Genomic DNA, 17,073 nt, shown 5'->3' on the forward strand with positions numbered 1-17,073 from the left:
CTCAGCTGCTCTCAGAGAGACCAGACGCCCTGGAGTGTGCTCTCAGGAAGGGGGTGAGCCTCCCGTCCCTGGAAAGATCCCCAGCTGCGCCTCGGTGACCTCCGAGCACCCGGGAGATGCTGAGGCCTCTGAGTCCACCCTGGACTCCTCCCGGGCGCCCAGCCTGCGCCGGGTAGGTGCCCACGTGGCGTCTGCTGAATGATTCTGTCCCCGGAGCCCTCCCACCCAACAGCTGTCCTTTCGGCAGAAGAAGCCGTGAGCACAGGCTGGCTTCCTTCTCAAAGACAAGACCCATCTGTGATTCACCTTCTCCTCCGACTCCTGTCAGACACCCCAGGCTGGAGACTGGAGGCAAAGACATCAAAACAAAGATTCGTAGCCGACTTCCTGGCAGAAGGGATCTCAGCACTGCCCACATCTCGCTCCCCGCGGGGAACTCTGCAGCTCAGGGGAGAGACGTGAAATAAAAGCCCAGGAAGGTTGCTGCAGCCGCCCCCAAGCCCTGGAGACTCAGCCAGGGTGGGCTCGGGCATCCGAGAGCCTTTCCCGGGTCCCCCCTCCACCCCCAGGCCCTCGGGGTCACCATCTGGAAAGGGCCCTGGCCTGGGATCCTACAGACCTGGTCTAGCCCTGCTCTACCAGCCGCAGCTCTGGACTCTGTTCAAACCACTGGACTTCCCAGCGCCTCAGTTCTCTCATCTGGAACGTGAGGCCAGGGGGCTCTAAGATGCCTGACAACACCCATCTTCCCTGGTTTAACTGGGGGGCTCTGGGCTTCTTCGGGTTGAGATTTCGGCCACACGGGGGCAGAATGAGGGGGAGCAGGGACCTCCCCCTCCCTGGCTCCAGGCTAGGGTGGCCACACCGTCCCACCCCTGACTGTCTTCCACCCATGACATGACCCGAGAGGGCCGCCTCCAGCCCTAACCGGGACAGTCCACGTCCAGGGCGCAAAGCCTTGGGTGTCCCAGCAAACGCTCACCCCTACTGGGGTGACATCGGCTGCCTCCCCGCACTTCACCCCAGCCAATCCCCACGAAGCACCAGGAGCCCCCCGCGTGTGTGCTGACCAACAGGCAGTCCAAGCCACCTGGAAGGAGCCGCCACGCCAGTGAGAGGCAGGGAGGGCCACCCAAGCAGGGCCCTCCTCCGCTCTGAGCTTGGGGCACGGGGGCGTGACTCCCCGCAGATCCGGGGGGGCCCTGCCACAGGCTGGGGGGCCTCACCACTCAGCAGGCTGCCAAAAGCAGAAGTGAGGGGCAGTGCTGGCCTTGACCATGTGGAAATCACGCAGTCCATAACTGACCCGTCTGGGAGTGCAGGGCCCCGGGAGAGGAGGGGCACCATGGACGGCCACGGACACGGGAGTTCTCCCAGCGTGGGAGGATGGGCGGTCAGTGCTCCCGGCTGCTAGCGGCTGGACTCCCTCACTCACCACAGCGCCCTCTGCAGGGTCCCACCTGGAACCACGCATTCATGCTCCTCTGCAGGGTGGGGGTGAAGGGGGGAGGTGTCCAGGGTCAGCGCCCTGGCCTGGCAATCAGCATTTCAGTCCTGAATATTCACTGGAAGGGCTGATGGTGAAGCTGAAACCCCAATACTTTGGCCACCTGATGGGAAGAGCTGACTCATTGGAAAAGACCCTGATGCTGGGAAAGATTGAAGGCGGGAGGAGAAGGGGACGACAGAGGATGAGATGGTTGGATGGCATCACTGACTCGATGGACATGAGTTTGAGCAAGCTCCAGGAGTTGATGATGGACAGGGAAGCTTGGCGTGCTACAGTCCATGGGATCACAAAGAGTCAGATACTCCTGAGTGACTGAACTGAACTAGACTGGCCAAGTTGATGGGTTCAGGGTGACATGTTCCCCATGCTGGCCAGCAGTTCTCCGTCTGGACTTCTGTTGGGAAGCGCTGGTGGGAGGCAGCGTTCTTCAGCCTCGGGTGCTCAAGGAGGCATGACCGGATGGGCTGTCGGAGAAGTGGGCCAACACACAGGGATGCAGAGCCCAGAGACAGAGGCCGGGGGACAGAGGCTGCGAGACTGCACCTGGGGCCCCTGGAGCCAGCCACGCCTGAAGCCGGCACCCTCGACTTCTTGGACCTGTGAGCTGACGAATCCATTTCTTTGTTCAGGCGAGTTGGATTCGGGTTTCTGTGACTTGTGACCAAGAATCTTGCTTAACACACCCGCTTCTGCACAAAGAGTCACAGGAGCCACGGGAAGAGCAGGAAGCGAGAACGCACACCGCCACCCTCCAGTAACCGTCGGCCAACCGGGAAGATGTCCCCAGTCAGCCCAGGCACGCCAGGTGGGGACACGGGGTGTGACCAACGCTGTCTGTCAGAGGCTGGGAGGAGCGGCAGACCCCGGAGCGCCGAGGGACGGGAGCCAGCCCTCACCCTGGCCCTGCACTCTGCCCCTTGTCTTCTTTCCCGCAGGAATTCCTCCCCCTACTCAGGGTTCAGGGAGGTAGGGGGACAGGAAGTCCGCCGGGGCGCCCACGGGCATGCAGGGCACAGAGGAGATTTACACACACATCTGCCGGGCGCGTTCCTGACAGAATTGGGCGGCAACGGACACCAGACGGCATTCTTTATAGACTTGCGCAGCTATGGAAGATGGCCATTGCACTTTCTTCCAGGTGGAGCGAGAATAAAAGGGATTAAGGATTAGTGGACAGACTCTTAGCTTCCCGCCCAGCGCCACACCCCCTTCCCTCTTAATGAGCTGGGGGCCTGCATGCACTTGGTGGAATTTCAGGCGGAGGATCCACACCCTTCAAAAGGCCCCGTGATAAATGTTAGGGCGGTGACTGCCCAGTGTCACTGCCTGGCTCCTCCCGGGGACTCTCCCTCCTCCCTCCCCCACCCCACCCTCAATCCCCAAACTCACCAAACTACAGCCCTGCTGTTGCCACAACCTGGATGCCCTCCGTCCCCCTCCCCAACCCTTCTCCACTCCGCCACCACCTCTGCGAAGCCCTCCCAGGCTTCTCCAGATGGGGAGGCACAGGGCGAAGCCGTGTTCCCTTCAGGAGGGTTAAGACCGAAAGTCAGAATCTACTGACTTAGGAAAGCAAGGCAGACCCATGAGATGTCTTGTATGGTGAGTCTGTGGCCCCGACTCAGCTCTGCTATAAACGTCAGAGCCTTCTGAGGATAGCAGGAGCTTTGGGAAGAGCCTGGTGGGCATCAGGGTGCTGGCGGCTGGCTGCCCACCACCCCCTCCTCCTTCCCTGAAACGCCTCTCACATTGCAGGTCCACAAGAGGCAGTGGGTCCTCGGATCCCCTGGGATCCAAGGGGAGTCAGGTGGCAGATGGGGCCACCTCCAGGCTCCGCCCCTTCCAAGCCAGGGCGGGGGAGCCAGGTGGCTCTGGGAGCCCCTTCCCACGCTGAGGACACCCAGACCCGGGCTTGGCCACCGGCTTATTTAAGGGACTAGAGATGTCATGCCCCCCGGGGACTCTGGGGACCCTGAGGTGGGCAGAGAGGTAAGCCCAGCCCTGGGGCCTGGCAGGGCCCCAGCCGATGTGGAGAGGGGACAGACTCGCAGTCTCTCATCCTTCACTATTGGGGCCTGGGGCCCTGCACGCGGTACCCTAGGACAGGCAGGGCTGGGACCCCGTCACGTGACAGGCGCCTGGGCCACAGCCCTGCCTCCCGTCCCATCCCACCCAGACCACCCCACCCCCGGTGGTAATTCCCCATCACTCCAGCGGCCAGTGCTGCATGGAAACGCTCCTGAAAGCAGGACTCTCATGAGCCCCGGGGAACAGAGGGCAGTCTGCTTCCTTCCCCCACGTGCCGTGTGGACAGTACTCCCACCCCCATGTTTCTCCCAGGGCAGAGGTCAAGGTGGCCAGCACGAAAGTCAGCCAAACCTCCACATCCCGGAAGGGCGAGGTGGGGGTGCTGGCCAGGCAGCGTGAGGTGAGGTTCCCCCGGCGTCCAGGGCCCATCCGGCTGGCTCCTCCGTGTCAGGAGGGCACTGGTGACCTCAGGCCCAGCTCCCCTCCCTGGGGCCGGCAGTGCGGGGCTGGGGGCCGAGGGATGCTGGAAAAGCACGCCTCCCACTCGACTCCCCTCCCCAGAAGGCCACAGGTTTCAGGCTTCCCCGTGGCTGCCGGGCTTCTGTTTGATGAGATGAAAAGAAAGTCCGATCGGACCTTAGGACGTGAGCATTTCAGGCCATAATTCACATCAGGAAATTTACCAGAAACCAGACGTCAAGGAGAGATACTCCCTTTAAAAGTGGGCTCTCAGAGCTGAGATTGCTGGACTTTGCTTTGTTTCAGCAAGCTACCCAGGAAGCGGGATGAAAATGGAACGCGTCAAACTCCCTGTGGACGCCACCCCAGCACATTAGCACAGCCCTGGCCAGATGCGGGGTGAGCTCCAAGCAGCCCCCAACCCCCTCAGGCGTGTGCTGTAAGGGGCGGGTGTGAGCACAAACCCACAACAGCCGCCAGAGCTGACGCCTTCTCAGCCTTTTAAAAGATGACCTGCCGTGAGCGGGGATGGAGAAATAATGACCTCTTAATATTACTTTCAATATTTTTAATTTTGTTTTATTGGCTGCACCAGGCCTTCGTTGCGACATGTGGGATCTAGTTCCCCAACCAGAAGTTGAACCCAGGCCCCCTGCCCAGGTCATGAGGAGTCTTAGCCACTGGACCCGGCAGGGAAGTCCCGGCAGTGACCTCTTATGTCCATCAACTCCAGCCGCAGCTGGGCGCTGCTCTCAGCGTGAAGCAGGTAGCAGGTCTCAAGGGCGTCATCGGCACCTGGGACTTGGTCACCAAGAGAGACCCCAGGTGCTGCCCGGGGCGTGCAGACAGGGCTGCTGACCGAGAGATGTCACTAACGCCAATCACAGCGTCCACGCCGCGGGAGCTATCACACTTGCTGCTAACTCTCGTCGCTGTGTGATTAAGGAAATTAGTTTTAATATTTTGGTGACTTTATGACCATAGAACTTATTTCCTCTCAGTCCTCTCTATTTTAACGTTGCGCTGGTTATAAGACCCACATTCTGAGAAAGTTCCGTGGGGGAGTCAAGGACACACCAGGAGCTGAGGACCCCTGTGCCAGGATGCAGGGTGGTCCTCGGAGCCGGCAAGCCCCTCCGCGTACATCCTCGGGCAGCCCAGCGGCTACCTCCATCACGGATGAAGAACGGCTACAGGGATGAATAGAAACCCTACGGTCAAGTGATAAATCAGAACATCGACTTGCATGGGGTTAAGTAGTACCGATGGGAAGAAATTGAGAAAAATATAAGATTTTTTTATTGAGTGCTTCATTTTTAAGGAGTGAAAATTGAATTATTTAGCTAGTCAGTGAGGTAGTGGATGGGGAAAGTGCCTAAGGGGGAAAGGGAGGAAGTGAAGCCACGTGAACTTGAAACACCAAAGGTTAACCTTACCTCTGGACCACCTGCCTCCCACACCCCACCCTTGGCCAGTCAGCCTACTCCTGACTTTCCCAGGAGACAGATCTGGATTTCCTGGGCTCCAGGTAACAGCCCCCTCCCCTCGGCTCTCAAACGGCAGAATGGGGGATACCGGAGGATACCAGAAACACCACCACTGCACCGCCTCCCCGCCGCATGGTTTCCAGGTATGGGATGGCCCTGACCGCTGTGGCTATTTCTCCTCCAAAGCCACAGGGCGCCGGGTCTCTTTAGGGATTGCAGCCTTGCAACTAACTGACAAGTGGGCAAAGCTCAAGGCAGACACAGGAGTCACATCTGCATGACAGACCACAGACTCAACCCAAACACTAACACAGAATTAACATATGACCCAGTCATCCCACTTCTAGGTACATACCCAGAAGAAGTGAAAACAGGAGTTTCAATAGCCGTTTATAACCCCATGTCCATAGCAGCATTGTTCGCAATAGCCCAGAGGTGGGAGCAGACAAGTGTCCATGGATGGATGAACAGGTAAACAAGTGTGGTCCATCCACACACTGGACTATGATTCAGCCTTGAAAAGGACGGACACTCTAATGCATGCTACAGCATGGGTGAACCTTCGGGACACTTCATACAAAAAGGATAAATAATGCGTGCCTGCACTTACACTAGGTCCTTAGAATAAACAGTCAGACTCACAGACAGAAGTAGAATGCTGGATTCCAGAGAAAGGGAGAGATGGGAGGGGATAGGGGGTTAGTGTTTCTTGGAGACGGAGTTTCAGTTTGGGAAGATGAGAAAGTTCTGGAGATGATGGTAGTGATGGGTGTACAACCATGTGAATGTACTTCATGCCACTCAGTGTCCACTTAAAAACAGTTTGGAGGGTAAATTCCAAGTTATCTGTAATTTACCACCACTGCCAACAAAGGTCCATCTAGTCAAAGCTAAGGTTTTTCCAGTAGTCATGTATGGATGTGAGAGTTGGACTATAAAGAAAGTTGAGCACTGAAGAATTGGTGCTTCTGAACTGTGGTGTTGGAGAAGACTCTTGAGAGTCCCTTGGACTGCAAGGAGATCAAACCAGTCCATCCTAAAGGAGATCAGTCCTGGGTGTTCATTGGAAGGACTGATGCTGAAGCTGAATCTCCAATACTTTGGCCACCTGATGCAAAGAGCCAACTCATTGGAAAAGACCCTGATGCTGGGAAAGATTGAAGCAGGAGGAGAAGGGGACGACAGAGGATGAGAGGGTTGGATGGCATCACCAACTCGATGGACATGAGTTTGAACAAACTCCTGGAGCTGGACAGGGAGGCCTGGCGAACTGCAGTCCATGGGGTCACAAACAGTCGGACACGACTGAGCGACTGAACTGAACTGAACCTCCACTGAGAAACAATAAAAAAGAAAAAAACGCAAAAATATTTCTTGCCCTAAAAAAGAGCACTCAGGCTCAAGAGTGAAGAGTGACAATCACATCTTGGGCCTGTATTAGCTGTGTGACTTTGGGCAAGTCCCCTGGATGCTGCAAACCTTGCTTTTCTTGTCTGTCAAATGAATGCAAGAGTTGCATCCACTCCTTAGGACTGTTCGCAGGAGTAAATGAGATGATGCTTGTGAGGTGCTTGGCACAGCCACGGGCACATAGAGGGGGCTGTGATTATTAACTTCATGATTACTAATCAGAAGCAATATGTAAATGATGAGAAGTTGTTATTCTAAGATAGAATTACCTCTGAAGCAGAAGTATGGAGGCCATCCTAAATGCCGCCTCTCCTGCTAAAGCCCGGGAGATGGTATCTCTGACGCCTCAGATATACGCACAGCACACACTCATAAAGAACCCTTTCTGAATTAAAAGTCATTTCAATAGAAACAGCCACACTCGGCCTGGCTCTTTTCTCCCTTTAATTTGAACTTGATTTATCTCCGAGCATCAGGACGTGGCGTCATGCAAGAGATGGGCCCTGCTGGAGTCAAGGTGAGTGCAGCATTGACGGGAATGATCGGCTTTTGCAAGAAAATCACGAAGGAAGGAGGGTGCTGTTATTTTAAGATCTTTGAGCTGGTATGAGAAGAAACTAATTAAATGATCGTAATTTTCTGGGCAAATGCAGTAACTGACTGCTGCAGAGATGCAAAATTAAGAAGCAACTTTTCCACCTCAAAAGAACAGCGGAGTTTTCATTCCTTTTTTTTCTTTCCCAGTTCTCCAGTGAGAGCTCCCATTCCAGGATTCCCATTAAATGTTTAAAACAACAAACAGAGCTTAATCGGGATACAGATGACACAACGCTGTGAGTGCTGGAATCCCGGAGCTGCAGCAGGAGGGGTCTCCCTGCTGCCCTCCGAGGGCTGTCCATCGTCGTCGCCAGATCGCAGGGGGCTGGGAACGGGTTGAACGGGTCTGTGTTTTACAACCCAAGGAGCACGGGTCAGGGGTGGTCGCACCGTGGGAGCCCGCGTGACGTGGCGCGGGGCGTTCACCATGCCCGCCATCCGTTGGCACTCCCGGAAGAGCCACAGGTGCGTGATTTCACGGCGCTTCTATGCCCCGCGTCCACACTCACACCGAGGACGAGGCTTTCCGAGGATTCCCACGGCAAGAGCAGGCTGGGGATAGACCCCTCCATGCAGGCTTCACCTTCCAGACCCCGGGGACGGAGACCTCGCCATGACCGCGACGAGAGCCAGGGCTCCCCGCCCCCCGAGCTGCAGAACCTGGGCACAGGCTGGCCAGGAGCAGGGCTGCAGAAGCGGCTGGCTTCGAGGCTCACCAGCACCGCCCCGCGCTCCTAAAGCACCCGCGCCGACTCGGGAATTGGGAGGGCGAGGGCGGAACGGGCCACCGGGGAGCATCTGTAAATAACTCACTCTTTGGATGCTAAAAAAAGAAAAATGAGGAAGCTCCCCACCCCAAAGAGAAGGCAGTTTACAAGCTCCCCCTCCGGGTCCTCCTGAACTGGGGGATCGCCAGGGGGGTGCCTGGCATGTGGCCAGCGCATGATCTCACGCCTCCAGCCCTGCACTCCCCCATGTCATCCGTGGGGGGCTGAGCCTGCCTTTGACCAATTACGCTAAAACCAAATGTTAAAACAACAGGAACTCTAAAGGAGGCCTACCAAGCACTGACTTCCTTCTAATCTGAAGGGGCATGCAGCAGAATGAAGCTAATTTATGATCTCCTTAAAACACTCTCAGGAACCCTCATGCAACTACAAATTAAATAGCCACTTCATTAAAGTAAAAGTAGATTTGTGCAATGTGTCTGGGAACCTTATTAACAGGACTGTTTTTATGCCTTTGAGCCAAGCTTCCTGATTGACAGACCTGTTCTTTCTCTGCCTGGTGCACCGGGCTTTCCCAGGATTCCATACCTCACCATCAGCCTGCACCCACTCACCCTCCCAACCTCCTCCTCAGCCCCGGTGACGGTGACTCTACCCACCCTTCAGAGCTGCTCGAGCATCACCTCCTCCAGGAAGTCCTCCGGGACTTCCCCAGCACAGATCCTGAGGGCACCAGAATTCTGTAATAAATTTCTGTCCAGCCCCGATGTCCCACCAGGACAGGAGCCATCACAGCACCCCAGCACCTAACAGATCCTCTTTTTTTTTAACTTTTTATTTTATACTGGAATCTAGCCGATTCGCATGCTGTGACAGTTGCAAGGGCACAGAAGAATGACTCAGCCTCATACGCGCATGTATCCGTTCTGCCCCAAACCGCCCTCCTGTTCACGCTGCCACATAACATTGAGCAGAGCTCCCTGGGCTGCACAGAAGGTCCCCGTCGGGGATCAACCTTAAATACAGCCAGGCAGACATGTCGATCCCCAACCCCCTAGCTATCTCCTCCCTCCACCCTCCCCACCCCATCCACCCCCCGCCCCCAGCAACCATAAGTTCATTCTCTGAGCCCTAACAGACCCTCTTAGAAAGCAGCTGCTTTGAAGGCTAACGTGAGGTCTCTTCTCGCCTGGGACTCTCAAACTTCGAGTGAGTTCTCCAGGCACAGAAGAATGCCAAAGACCCCAGGGGGTCCTGCATCCAAGACAGGCACCCCCCCCCACGACAACACTGCCAGCTTGCAAGCCAAGACTCCCCTAGACCCGGCCCACCCAGCGTACGAGTCCGCTACCACCGCCTGCCTCTCAGCACCGGCTGCCCTCACTCTCATCATTTTGGTCCAGCCTCCAGGCCCAGGCTGGCACAGCTGGCTTCCTGACAGCAACCGAGACGCCCCTCGGTGCTGGTCACCGCATCCCTGACCTCTGTCTGCTTCTGTCTCTGTCCAGGTGGCCGCCGGCTGCCCTCGGTGAAGGCTGTTAGACAGAGAAGCAGCACTTCATCAGGGAAGACGCCCCCCGGCCAAGCACAGACCAGCCACAGCTCAGCTGCACCGTGAACTAAATCTCTCTCTCCAACCCAGTCCCCACCCCGCAAGGCTGGAGGCCGGCGCTCTGCTGGCCTGGAATTCCGAAATATCTCACGGAAGATTCCGTAGACTTAAATGGAAGACCCTGGAGCCACGAAGCCCGCCCACAAGAGCGGATCACAGCCGTCACCACGAAGCCCCCCGCCATCAGATGCCAGGCTACAAATCAGCTTTGTCACCAGATTCATTCAAGAACCCGAAGGGCTTTCCATGAAGGCCTTTATGGTCTTCTGGACATTGAAGGCTGGCTGCCAGCCAGGAGGCCAGTGCCGCTCTAGGAAAGAGAGAGCCCTGCAGGGGGGAGAGGGAAGCCGGAGCCGAGGCGGGCAGCCACGCCCTGTCCATTCTCCCTGGAGCCCACTCTCAGACCCACTCTCCCCTCCGTCTGCCCCCTCCAGGGCCTGGGCCAGGTCTCAGCACCGCAGCAGCCTCCTCCCTGGGCCTCTGTTCAGGCTCTCCCCAAACCCGTCCTGCACGCTGCCTCCGGGGTGGTGGCGGAAACTCAGCCCAGCCCCGCGGTCACTCCCTGCTTCAGGCTGTGCCCTGTCGGAGCACTTTACACGGACGATCCTACTGAACCTGCATCGCAGACAGACCTTCAAGCCATCACTTCCCCCAGATCTAAGACACCGAGGCCTCGGGAGCTCAGTCAGTCAACCCCAAATCTCAGAGCCAGAAAGGGGCAGGGCCAGTACAAACCCAGGCCAGCGGATGCTTAAGCACCCATCACCCACACTGCCACACTGGGCCATTGGGCCTCGTGTTCGGGACCCGTTAGGAGCTGACTTCAACCAATCTTTTGTTTTCACACTTCCTTCCTCTGGTTTCTCTTCATGCACAATGCGGTCACTGTCTCCTTAGATGACACATAATGTACCTTCACATTCCCACCTCCCAGATCTTGCTCAAGTAGTTCCTCCTCCAGTATGTTTCTCTCCATCTCCCGTGTGCCTTCCCCGCTCAACCTATAAGTTCACCCTGATAGCGCCTCTTCCAGGCAGCCTTCCCTGATTTCCCCACTGGGGAAGATGGTGCTTAGCCCGCATATCTTAACTTTGCATAACCATCCCTTCTTTCCCCACAGGACCCTGATGCTGGGAAAGATTGAAGGCAGGAGGAGAAGGGGACGAAAGTGGATGAGATGGTTGGATGGCATCATCAACTTGATGTTCATGAGTTTGAACAAGCTCTGGGAGTTGGTGATGGACAGGGAAGCCTGGTGTGCTGTAGTCCATGGGGTCACAAAGAATCAGACACGACTCAATGACTGAACACGACCACCACAAAGACGGCCATTGACAAGCCAGAGGGAGAGGCCTTGGGAGGTAGCAGCCCTACTGCCCCCTTGGTCTTGGATGGAAGTGAAAGTGAAAGTCGCTCAGTCGTGTCCGACTCTTTGCGACCCCATGAACTATACAGTCCAAGGATTTCTCCAGGCCAGGATACTGGAGTAGGTAGCCTTTCCCTTCTCCAGGGGATCTTCCCAACACAGGGATTGAACCCAGGTCTCCCGCATGGCAGGAGGGTTCTTTACCAGCTGAGCCGCCAGGGAAGCCCCTGGATGACCAGCCTCCAAAACCTGAGAGAATGAATTCTGCTGTTTGAGCCATCCAGTCTGTGGCTCTTTGTTGTGGCGGCCCTGGGAGGCTGATACAACTGCCCGGAAGGAACTTGACCTCTGAGAGGTGTGTCAGGTGTGACCCATTTCACACCTTCAGAAGCTCCATGCTCCAATTTGGAGCTCTGTGTCTCTGGGTATAAAACACGCACAAATGTTAGGTTCCCGAAGATCCCCCAGTAGAGAGCAGGGGTAGTCAGGGCAGAATTATCTCTGCTCCCCTAGACATCTCCAACCCAATCCTACAAACAAGGACACAGCTGAAGCAGAAAAGGGAGGGGGCAGGGCAGGCCAATCCGTGGCCCAGCAGTAACAAAGCCAAACAACCGGGCCTGGCTGCAGGAAGCTCAGGTTCCAGTCCATCAGCGTGTCAAAGCCACAGTCCCACTGCCCTAAAGAAAGGCATGCGGGTGAGCTGTACTTAAATACATAACCGCGGGATTTCCCGAAGCGGGAAAAGTGGGACAGGGCACAGCACCTGTCCCACTGGGGTCGCATGAAACCCTGAGCCTGGAGGCAGAGACCTGCCTGCTGTCATACGTGTCCTCTGTGTGTGTGTGTGTGTGTGAGAGAGAGAAAGAGAGAGAGAGAGAGAGCCTGGAGGCAGAGACCTGCAGCCTGTCATACGTGTCCTATGTGTGTGTGTTTGTGTGTGTGTGTGTGAGAGAGAGAGAGAGAGCCTGGAGGCAGAGACCTGCATCCTGTCATATGTGTCCTGTGCATGCGTGTGTGTGTGTGTGTGTGTGAGAGAGAGAGAGAGAGAGCCTGGAGGCAGAGACCTGCATCCTGTCATACGTGTCCCGTGTGTGTGTGTGTGTGTGTGTGTGTGTGTGTGTGAGAGAGAGAGCCTGTAGGCAGAGACCTGCGTCCTGTCATATGTGCCCTGTGTGTGTGTGTGTGTGTGAGAGAGAGAGAGAGAGCCTGGAGGCAGAGACCTGCATCCTGTCATACGTGTCCCGTGTGTGTGTGTGTGTGTGTGTGTGTGTGTGTGTATGTGTGTTAGTTGCTCAGTCGTGTCCGACTCTTTGCAGCCCCATGGACTGTAGTCTGCCAGGCTCTCGCTTCTGCCCATGGAATTCTCCAGGCAAGAATACTGGAGTAGGTTGCCATTCACCTTCCCCAGGGGATCTTCCCAACCCAGGGATGGAACCCGGGTCTCCTGCATTGCAGGCGGATTCTTTACTGTCTGAGCCACCTGGGAAGCCCTCATTCTTGTCATATTTGCCTCCAAATCACCCCTCTGCCTCTGAGGGCAGCTAGGGAGACTCACAACCTGGAGCCTCTGTGCACCACCCCGTCTGGAAGCATCAAAGGTAACACCGGTTGGTTGCAATGAAACATTCATTTCACACCTAACAATTCATTTCTATGGCTAAATGGCAGACAGAAAGGCAGTGTCTGAACTTCCAAGCAAGTCCACTTCTGCATCTCCACGGGAGCGGGAAGAAACCAAGCCTTTGGAAGGAAAAAGCACATATGTTCTCAGCGATACAGCCACGGGGCCTGTCCTGGAGCCAGCTCACATCCTGTGATTCGCCATTCCTTTCTGCAGATGCTCTAAAATGCCGTTTTAAGCAGCCTACCCCTCTCAGCAAATGCTTTTTCTATTAACTTTGAAAAACACCTGATACGGTAAAGCAAATACTTTCTCTGCTCACGTAAAGCACCTGGGCAGAGCCTAGCTCCTTGGATCCGCATACCTGCGCAAACGAAGTGAAATAAAATTTTGAAAAGACTCTGCTCAGCACATCAGCCTCGAGTCAGTTTCTTTCCTGTTGCCGTTTTCAAAGATGGGGCTTTCAAGCGGAGGAGCGGAGGTGATCCAAGTGCAGAATCCTGGCTAAAATCCTTGGCCCTGTGGCTGCCAGAGGGACTTGGAGTGCATTTCTGAGAGTGGAGAAAATAACGTAACGCATGCGCGGAGTGCTAAGAAACTAGAGACTAGGGGGGGGGGAATGGCTTTCCTCGGCGCTTGGTTACAGCTTTCACTCCTCCTGAGTTTTCCCCAGGCAAGTGAAACTCAGGCATCACCTGCTGCCAAAGCCAAAGAATTTGATGTGCTTTTCCAGAGAGGACTCCAGTCTCCCATTCCAGAGAATGGGTGATGGGGCGAGGGGGGGGGAGGGCATTGACAAGCGAAGTGGGAAGTGCTTGATCCAAATGCCTGGTCAGCATCTCCGGGCTGCTCTGCCCGCCTTCTCACCCACAGACGCTAACAGCCATGAGTACTTGGGCTTCCGCCTCCTGAGTGTCTTGCTAAGTGCCAGGCCACGCCCGGCTCCCCACAGTCACCCCTGCCCGCACTGCCTTTCCTAGCTCCAGGGGAGCAAGGCATCTCTCAAAGCTCCTCTCCAAATCTGGTCTTCCTGCCCCCCACTAAAGAGAAACCAGCACCGCCTCCCACTTCCCACTCCCAACCTCCCCCTTCCAGGCATTCACCTGCCAGCAGCCAGGAAACAGTCATAAGGGACCCACTCAACTCAGCCACTGTCCCCGAGGAGCAAAGCCAGGCGGGCTCCTCTGCCAGGCCCTGCCCCTGGTCCCCCCAAGGCAGCTCTGCAGTCAATGGGGGTCGGCGGGCTGGTGCTCAGAGAGCCCTGAAGGTGCTGGTCCCATCTGGGAGGCTGGTCTCCACCCCTCCATAACCTCTTTCACCCCCACCAGCCACCCTCCCCCCAACAAAGCTAAAAGAAATTAGTTTCTGGACGAATCTGGGGTGGGTGGGGGTCTTGGTTTGAATGTTCTGGCTCCACAGGATTGACTTAAGAGTCAATATTTATTTGTTCCCTTGAGTTACTGGTGTCCAGGTTTTACCCTGCAGCCCCAAAGGTACAGCTTAGGGTACACAGGACAAGGTTTGGAAGGAAACCGGAGCGAGGGAAAGACAGGGCCCAGCTGCACATCTGGGGTTTGACCCCTCTCTCCAGATGCGTGCGGGTTTGGACGTCCAGGAACTTTCCTGGTGGCTCAGATGGTAAAGAAACCGTCTGCAATGCAGGAGACCCAGGTTTGGTCTCTAGGCCAGGAAGATCCCCTGGAGGAGGAAATGGCAACCCACTCCAGTGTTCTTGCCTGGAGAGTCCCATGGACAGAGGAGCCTGGTGGGCTACAATCCATGTGGTCTCAAAGGGTCGGATAAGACTGAGTGACTAACACTTGGATGCCCAGGGCTCTTCCAAGGAGGTGGGCGCCTGCTACCCTCCTTACGGCCCCTCAGGACCCTGACTGCCTCCTGCTGGCCAGCCCTGCCCAGGGAGTGAGCCCCGGCCCCGCCCCACCCCCAGGGCACCCAGTCTGACTGGAGACAGCAGAAATGACCAGATACCAGAGACCTGGCGTTGGCAGGAGAAGCTGGCTGGGGAGGGCGGCCAGCCGGGCACTGAGCTCTGGGCCAACCAGGCCCGGCCAGCGCCGCCCCTGCACCAGCAGACTCACCCCCCCGCCCCATCCCTTCTCCGGCAGAATTTCCCACCCCAGGGCGCCCAGCACGCAGGGGCTAGACAGAGGAGCTGAGGAACATCACTGCCCAGCGCAGGCTACACTCCTGCCCTGCCTCGAAGAACGCCTGGGCCCCCACCCCTCCACTCCCGATGGACGCAGGGCCTGGCCCTATGCCACCTCTCCAGAAGTTTGGGGAGCAGTGGTCAAGCAGAAGGGTTGGGGGCAGCCCCTGGTAATGAGCGGACAGGGATGGAAGGGGGTGAGGAGGGGTGCCCACCTGTCTCCCCATAACCGGCCACTCCCACTCCCTATCCCCAAACTAGTGCCATCTGGGGCTGCTAGGAGGGGACCTCAGCGCGATCCTGGGCCATCTACTGGGATGGGAGCAAAGCCAGCTGGGAGGGCAGGCTCGCTGTTCTCCCCTCCTCCAACCCCACCCAGGGGAAGAAGTTGAGGGTTAGCCCCATACCCCTGCCACACCACCCAAAGGAAGTGGGTACAACCCACAGGGCTGGTGGAAGGAGGCGCCAGAGGACCCTAACCGAAGTGTCTTTGCTGGGCAAGGGTGTCCAACTTCCAGCTGGAGCCAGGCCAAAGTAGCTGCGAAGGTGGGGGAGGGCGGGGAGCGCAGGGAGCTGGCCAGAGCGCCGCGCGGAGCCCAACTCCCCGGGTTAGCGGATCCCGCACATCCAGGTGCGTCCGGCGGCGGGTCCTCCGGACGGGAAGAGGGGCGGCCCCAGAACCGGACGCCGGGCTGACCGCGGAGGTCCTGGAGCCCGTGGAGGTGCCAACAGCGGGTATCGGGTAGACCAGGGTGGAGAGGGTCCTGGAACCAGAAAAATCCCAAAGCAGCGCTGGGCGGACTCGGCGGAGCATGAAGGCGATCGAGGCGCAACACCGAGTTGGGAGTGATCTTAAAAGGCCTGGGGGCGTCCCAAGGTGGCCGGGGTCCCAAAACCTCCAGAGACACCCCCAACCTGCGATCTGGAGGCCAGTGGGGGCGCCCCCAGACGGCTCAGGGTCCCAGAAATCAGTGGAAATGTCCCCGGAGGTGAGGCAGGGTGCTCACGCATCTGGAGACCTCGTCCCAAGTGGCCCAGGGACAGCAGGGGCGCCGCCGGGGTAACTCCCGTCCCCAGGTCTCCGAGAATAGCGGGGTGACCGCGGGGTCGTCCAGAAGTGGGGACTCAGAGGTGTCCGGGTCAGGGCCCGCGGGGGGCGCGCGGAGGTCACTTACACTGCTGTTCTCGCCCGTCCAGTGCACCATCGCCTGATTGTGCGTCGCGTCCCCCTTGAGCACGAACGACGTGCTGATGAGCGAGACTTGCGCCCGCGAAGCCGCTCCGGCCATCGGCGCTGCCCGCGCCCAGCGCCCCTGGCCCGCGGCGGGGGCGCCGTCCTCGCCGGGACCCGGAGCCTGACCGGGACCCGGGGTACCGGGCTCCTCGTCGCGCGCCTGCCGATCCGCACCACCGCCGGGCAGCGCGCGCCCAGCACGCGTGTTCGGCGGCGCCCGGGTCAGCCGGGCGCGGGGACCCAGGCGCCCGGGCTCCGGAGAGCGCCCCGCCGCCCCGCAGGCGGCCAGCAACAGCAGCAGCAGCAGGAGCGGCCGCGAGCGCGGCGAGCGCGGCGGCGGCGGCGGTGGCGGCGCCCCTGGGCTCCGGGCTCGGGCGGCGGGGCCGGGGCCCTTCGGGGCGCGCGGGGATCCCCGGAGCGCCATGGTCGCCGAGGGGCGGCGGCGGGGCCGGCGGCGGGGCGGCGCGGGCGAGAGAGACCGCGGCCGGGAGAGCGGAGGGCGCTGGGGAGCGCGAGCAAGAGCGCAGAGAAAGGAGCCGGCGAGGGGAGGGCGCCGGCGGGAGGAGGGGACTCGGCGCTCCGCCGCCGCCACCACGCAGCCGAGGGCGCACCGCCACCTGCCGGCCAGCCCCAGCCCGCCCGGGCGAGCGCCAGCCGCTCAGCAACCGGGGCTGGAGGAGGTCCTGGGGCGCGCCCCCACCCCCCAGGGCCACAGGCCGCGGCCTCCTGTCCGTGCCTTGCCCCTTCCCTCCTCCTCCCCCTCTGCTGCCCTCCGCCCTTCCGCCAGCCCTTTCTTCCTGCATTTACTGATCACCTACTCTGGAAGAGTCAAGTGCCAGGCACTGGGGATA

At 58.3% G+C, this 17,073-nt stretch overlaps 1 protein-coding gene across 1 annotated transcript in view; it reads right to left on the bottom strand.

Annotated features, from left to right (window-relative positions):
* SORCS2 (sortilin related VPS10 domain containing receptor 2) overlaps nt 1-16,670 on the bottom strand; it is a 484,645-nt gene extending 467,975 nt beyond the window's left edge. Inside the window, exon 1 of the mRNA XM_065914447.1 lies at nt 16,164-16,670. Coding sequence (XP_065770519.1) covers nt 16,164-16,646 — 483 coding nt within the window. The 5' untranslated portion in view covers nt 16,647-16,670. The remainder of the gene's footprint in view (nt 1-16,163) is intronic.
* Between the last annotated feature and the right edge of the window lie 403 nt (nt 16,671-17,073).

The sequence above is a fragment of the Muntiacus reevesi genome, chromosome 22 (genome assembly GCF_963930625.1).
Source record: "Muntiacus reevesi chromosome 22, mMunRee1.1, whole genome shotgun sequence".
In the NCBI taxonomy this organism is placed as follows: domain Eukaryota; kingdom Metazoa; phylum Chordata; class Mammalia; order Artiodactyla; family Cervidae; genus Muntiacus; species Muntiacus reevesi.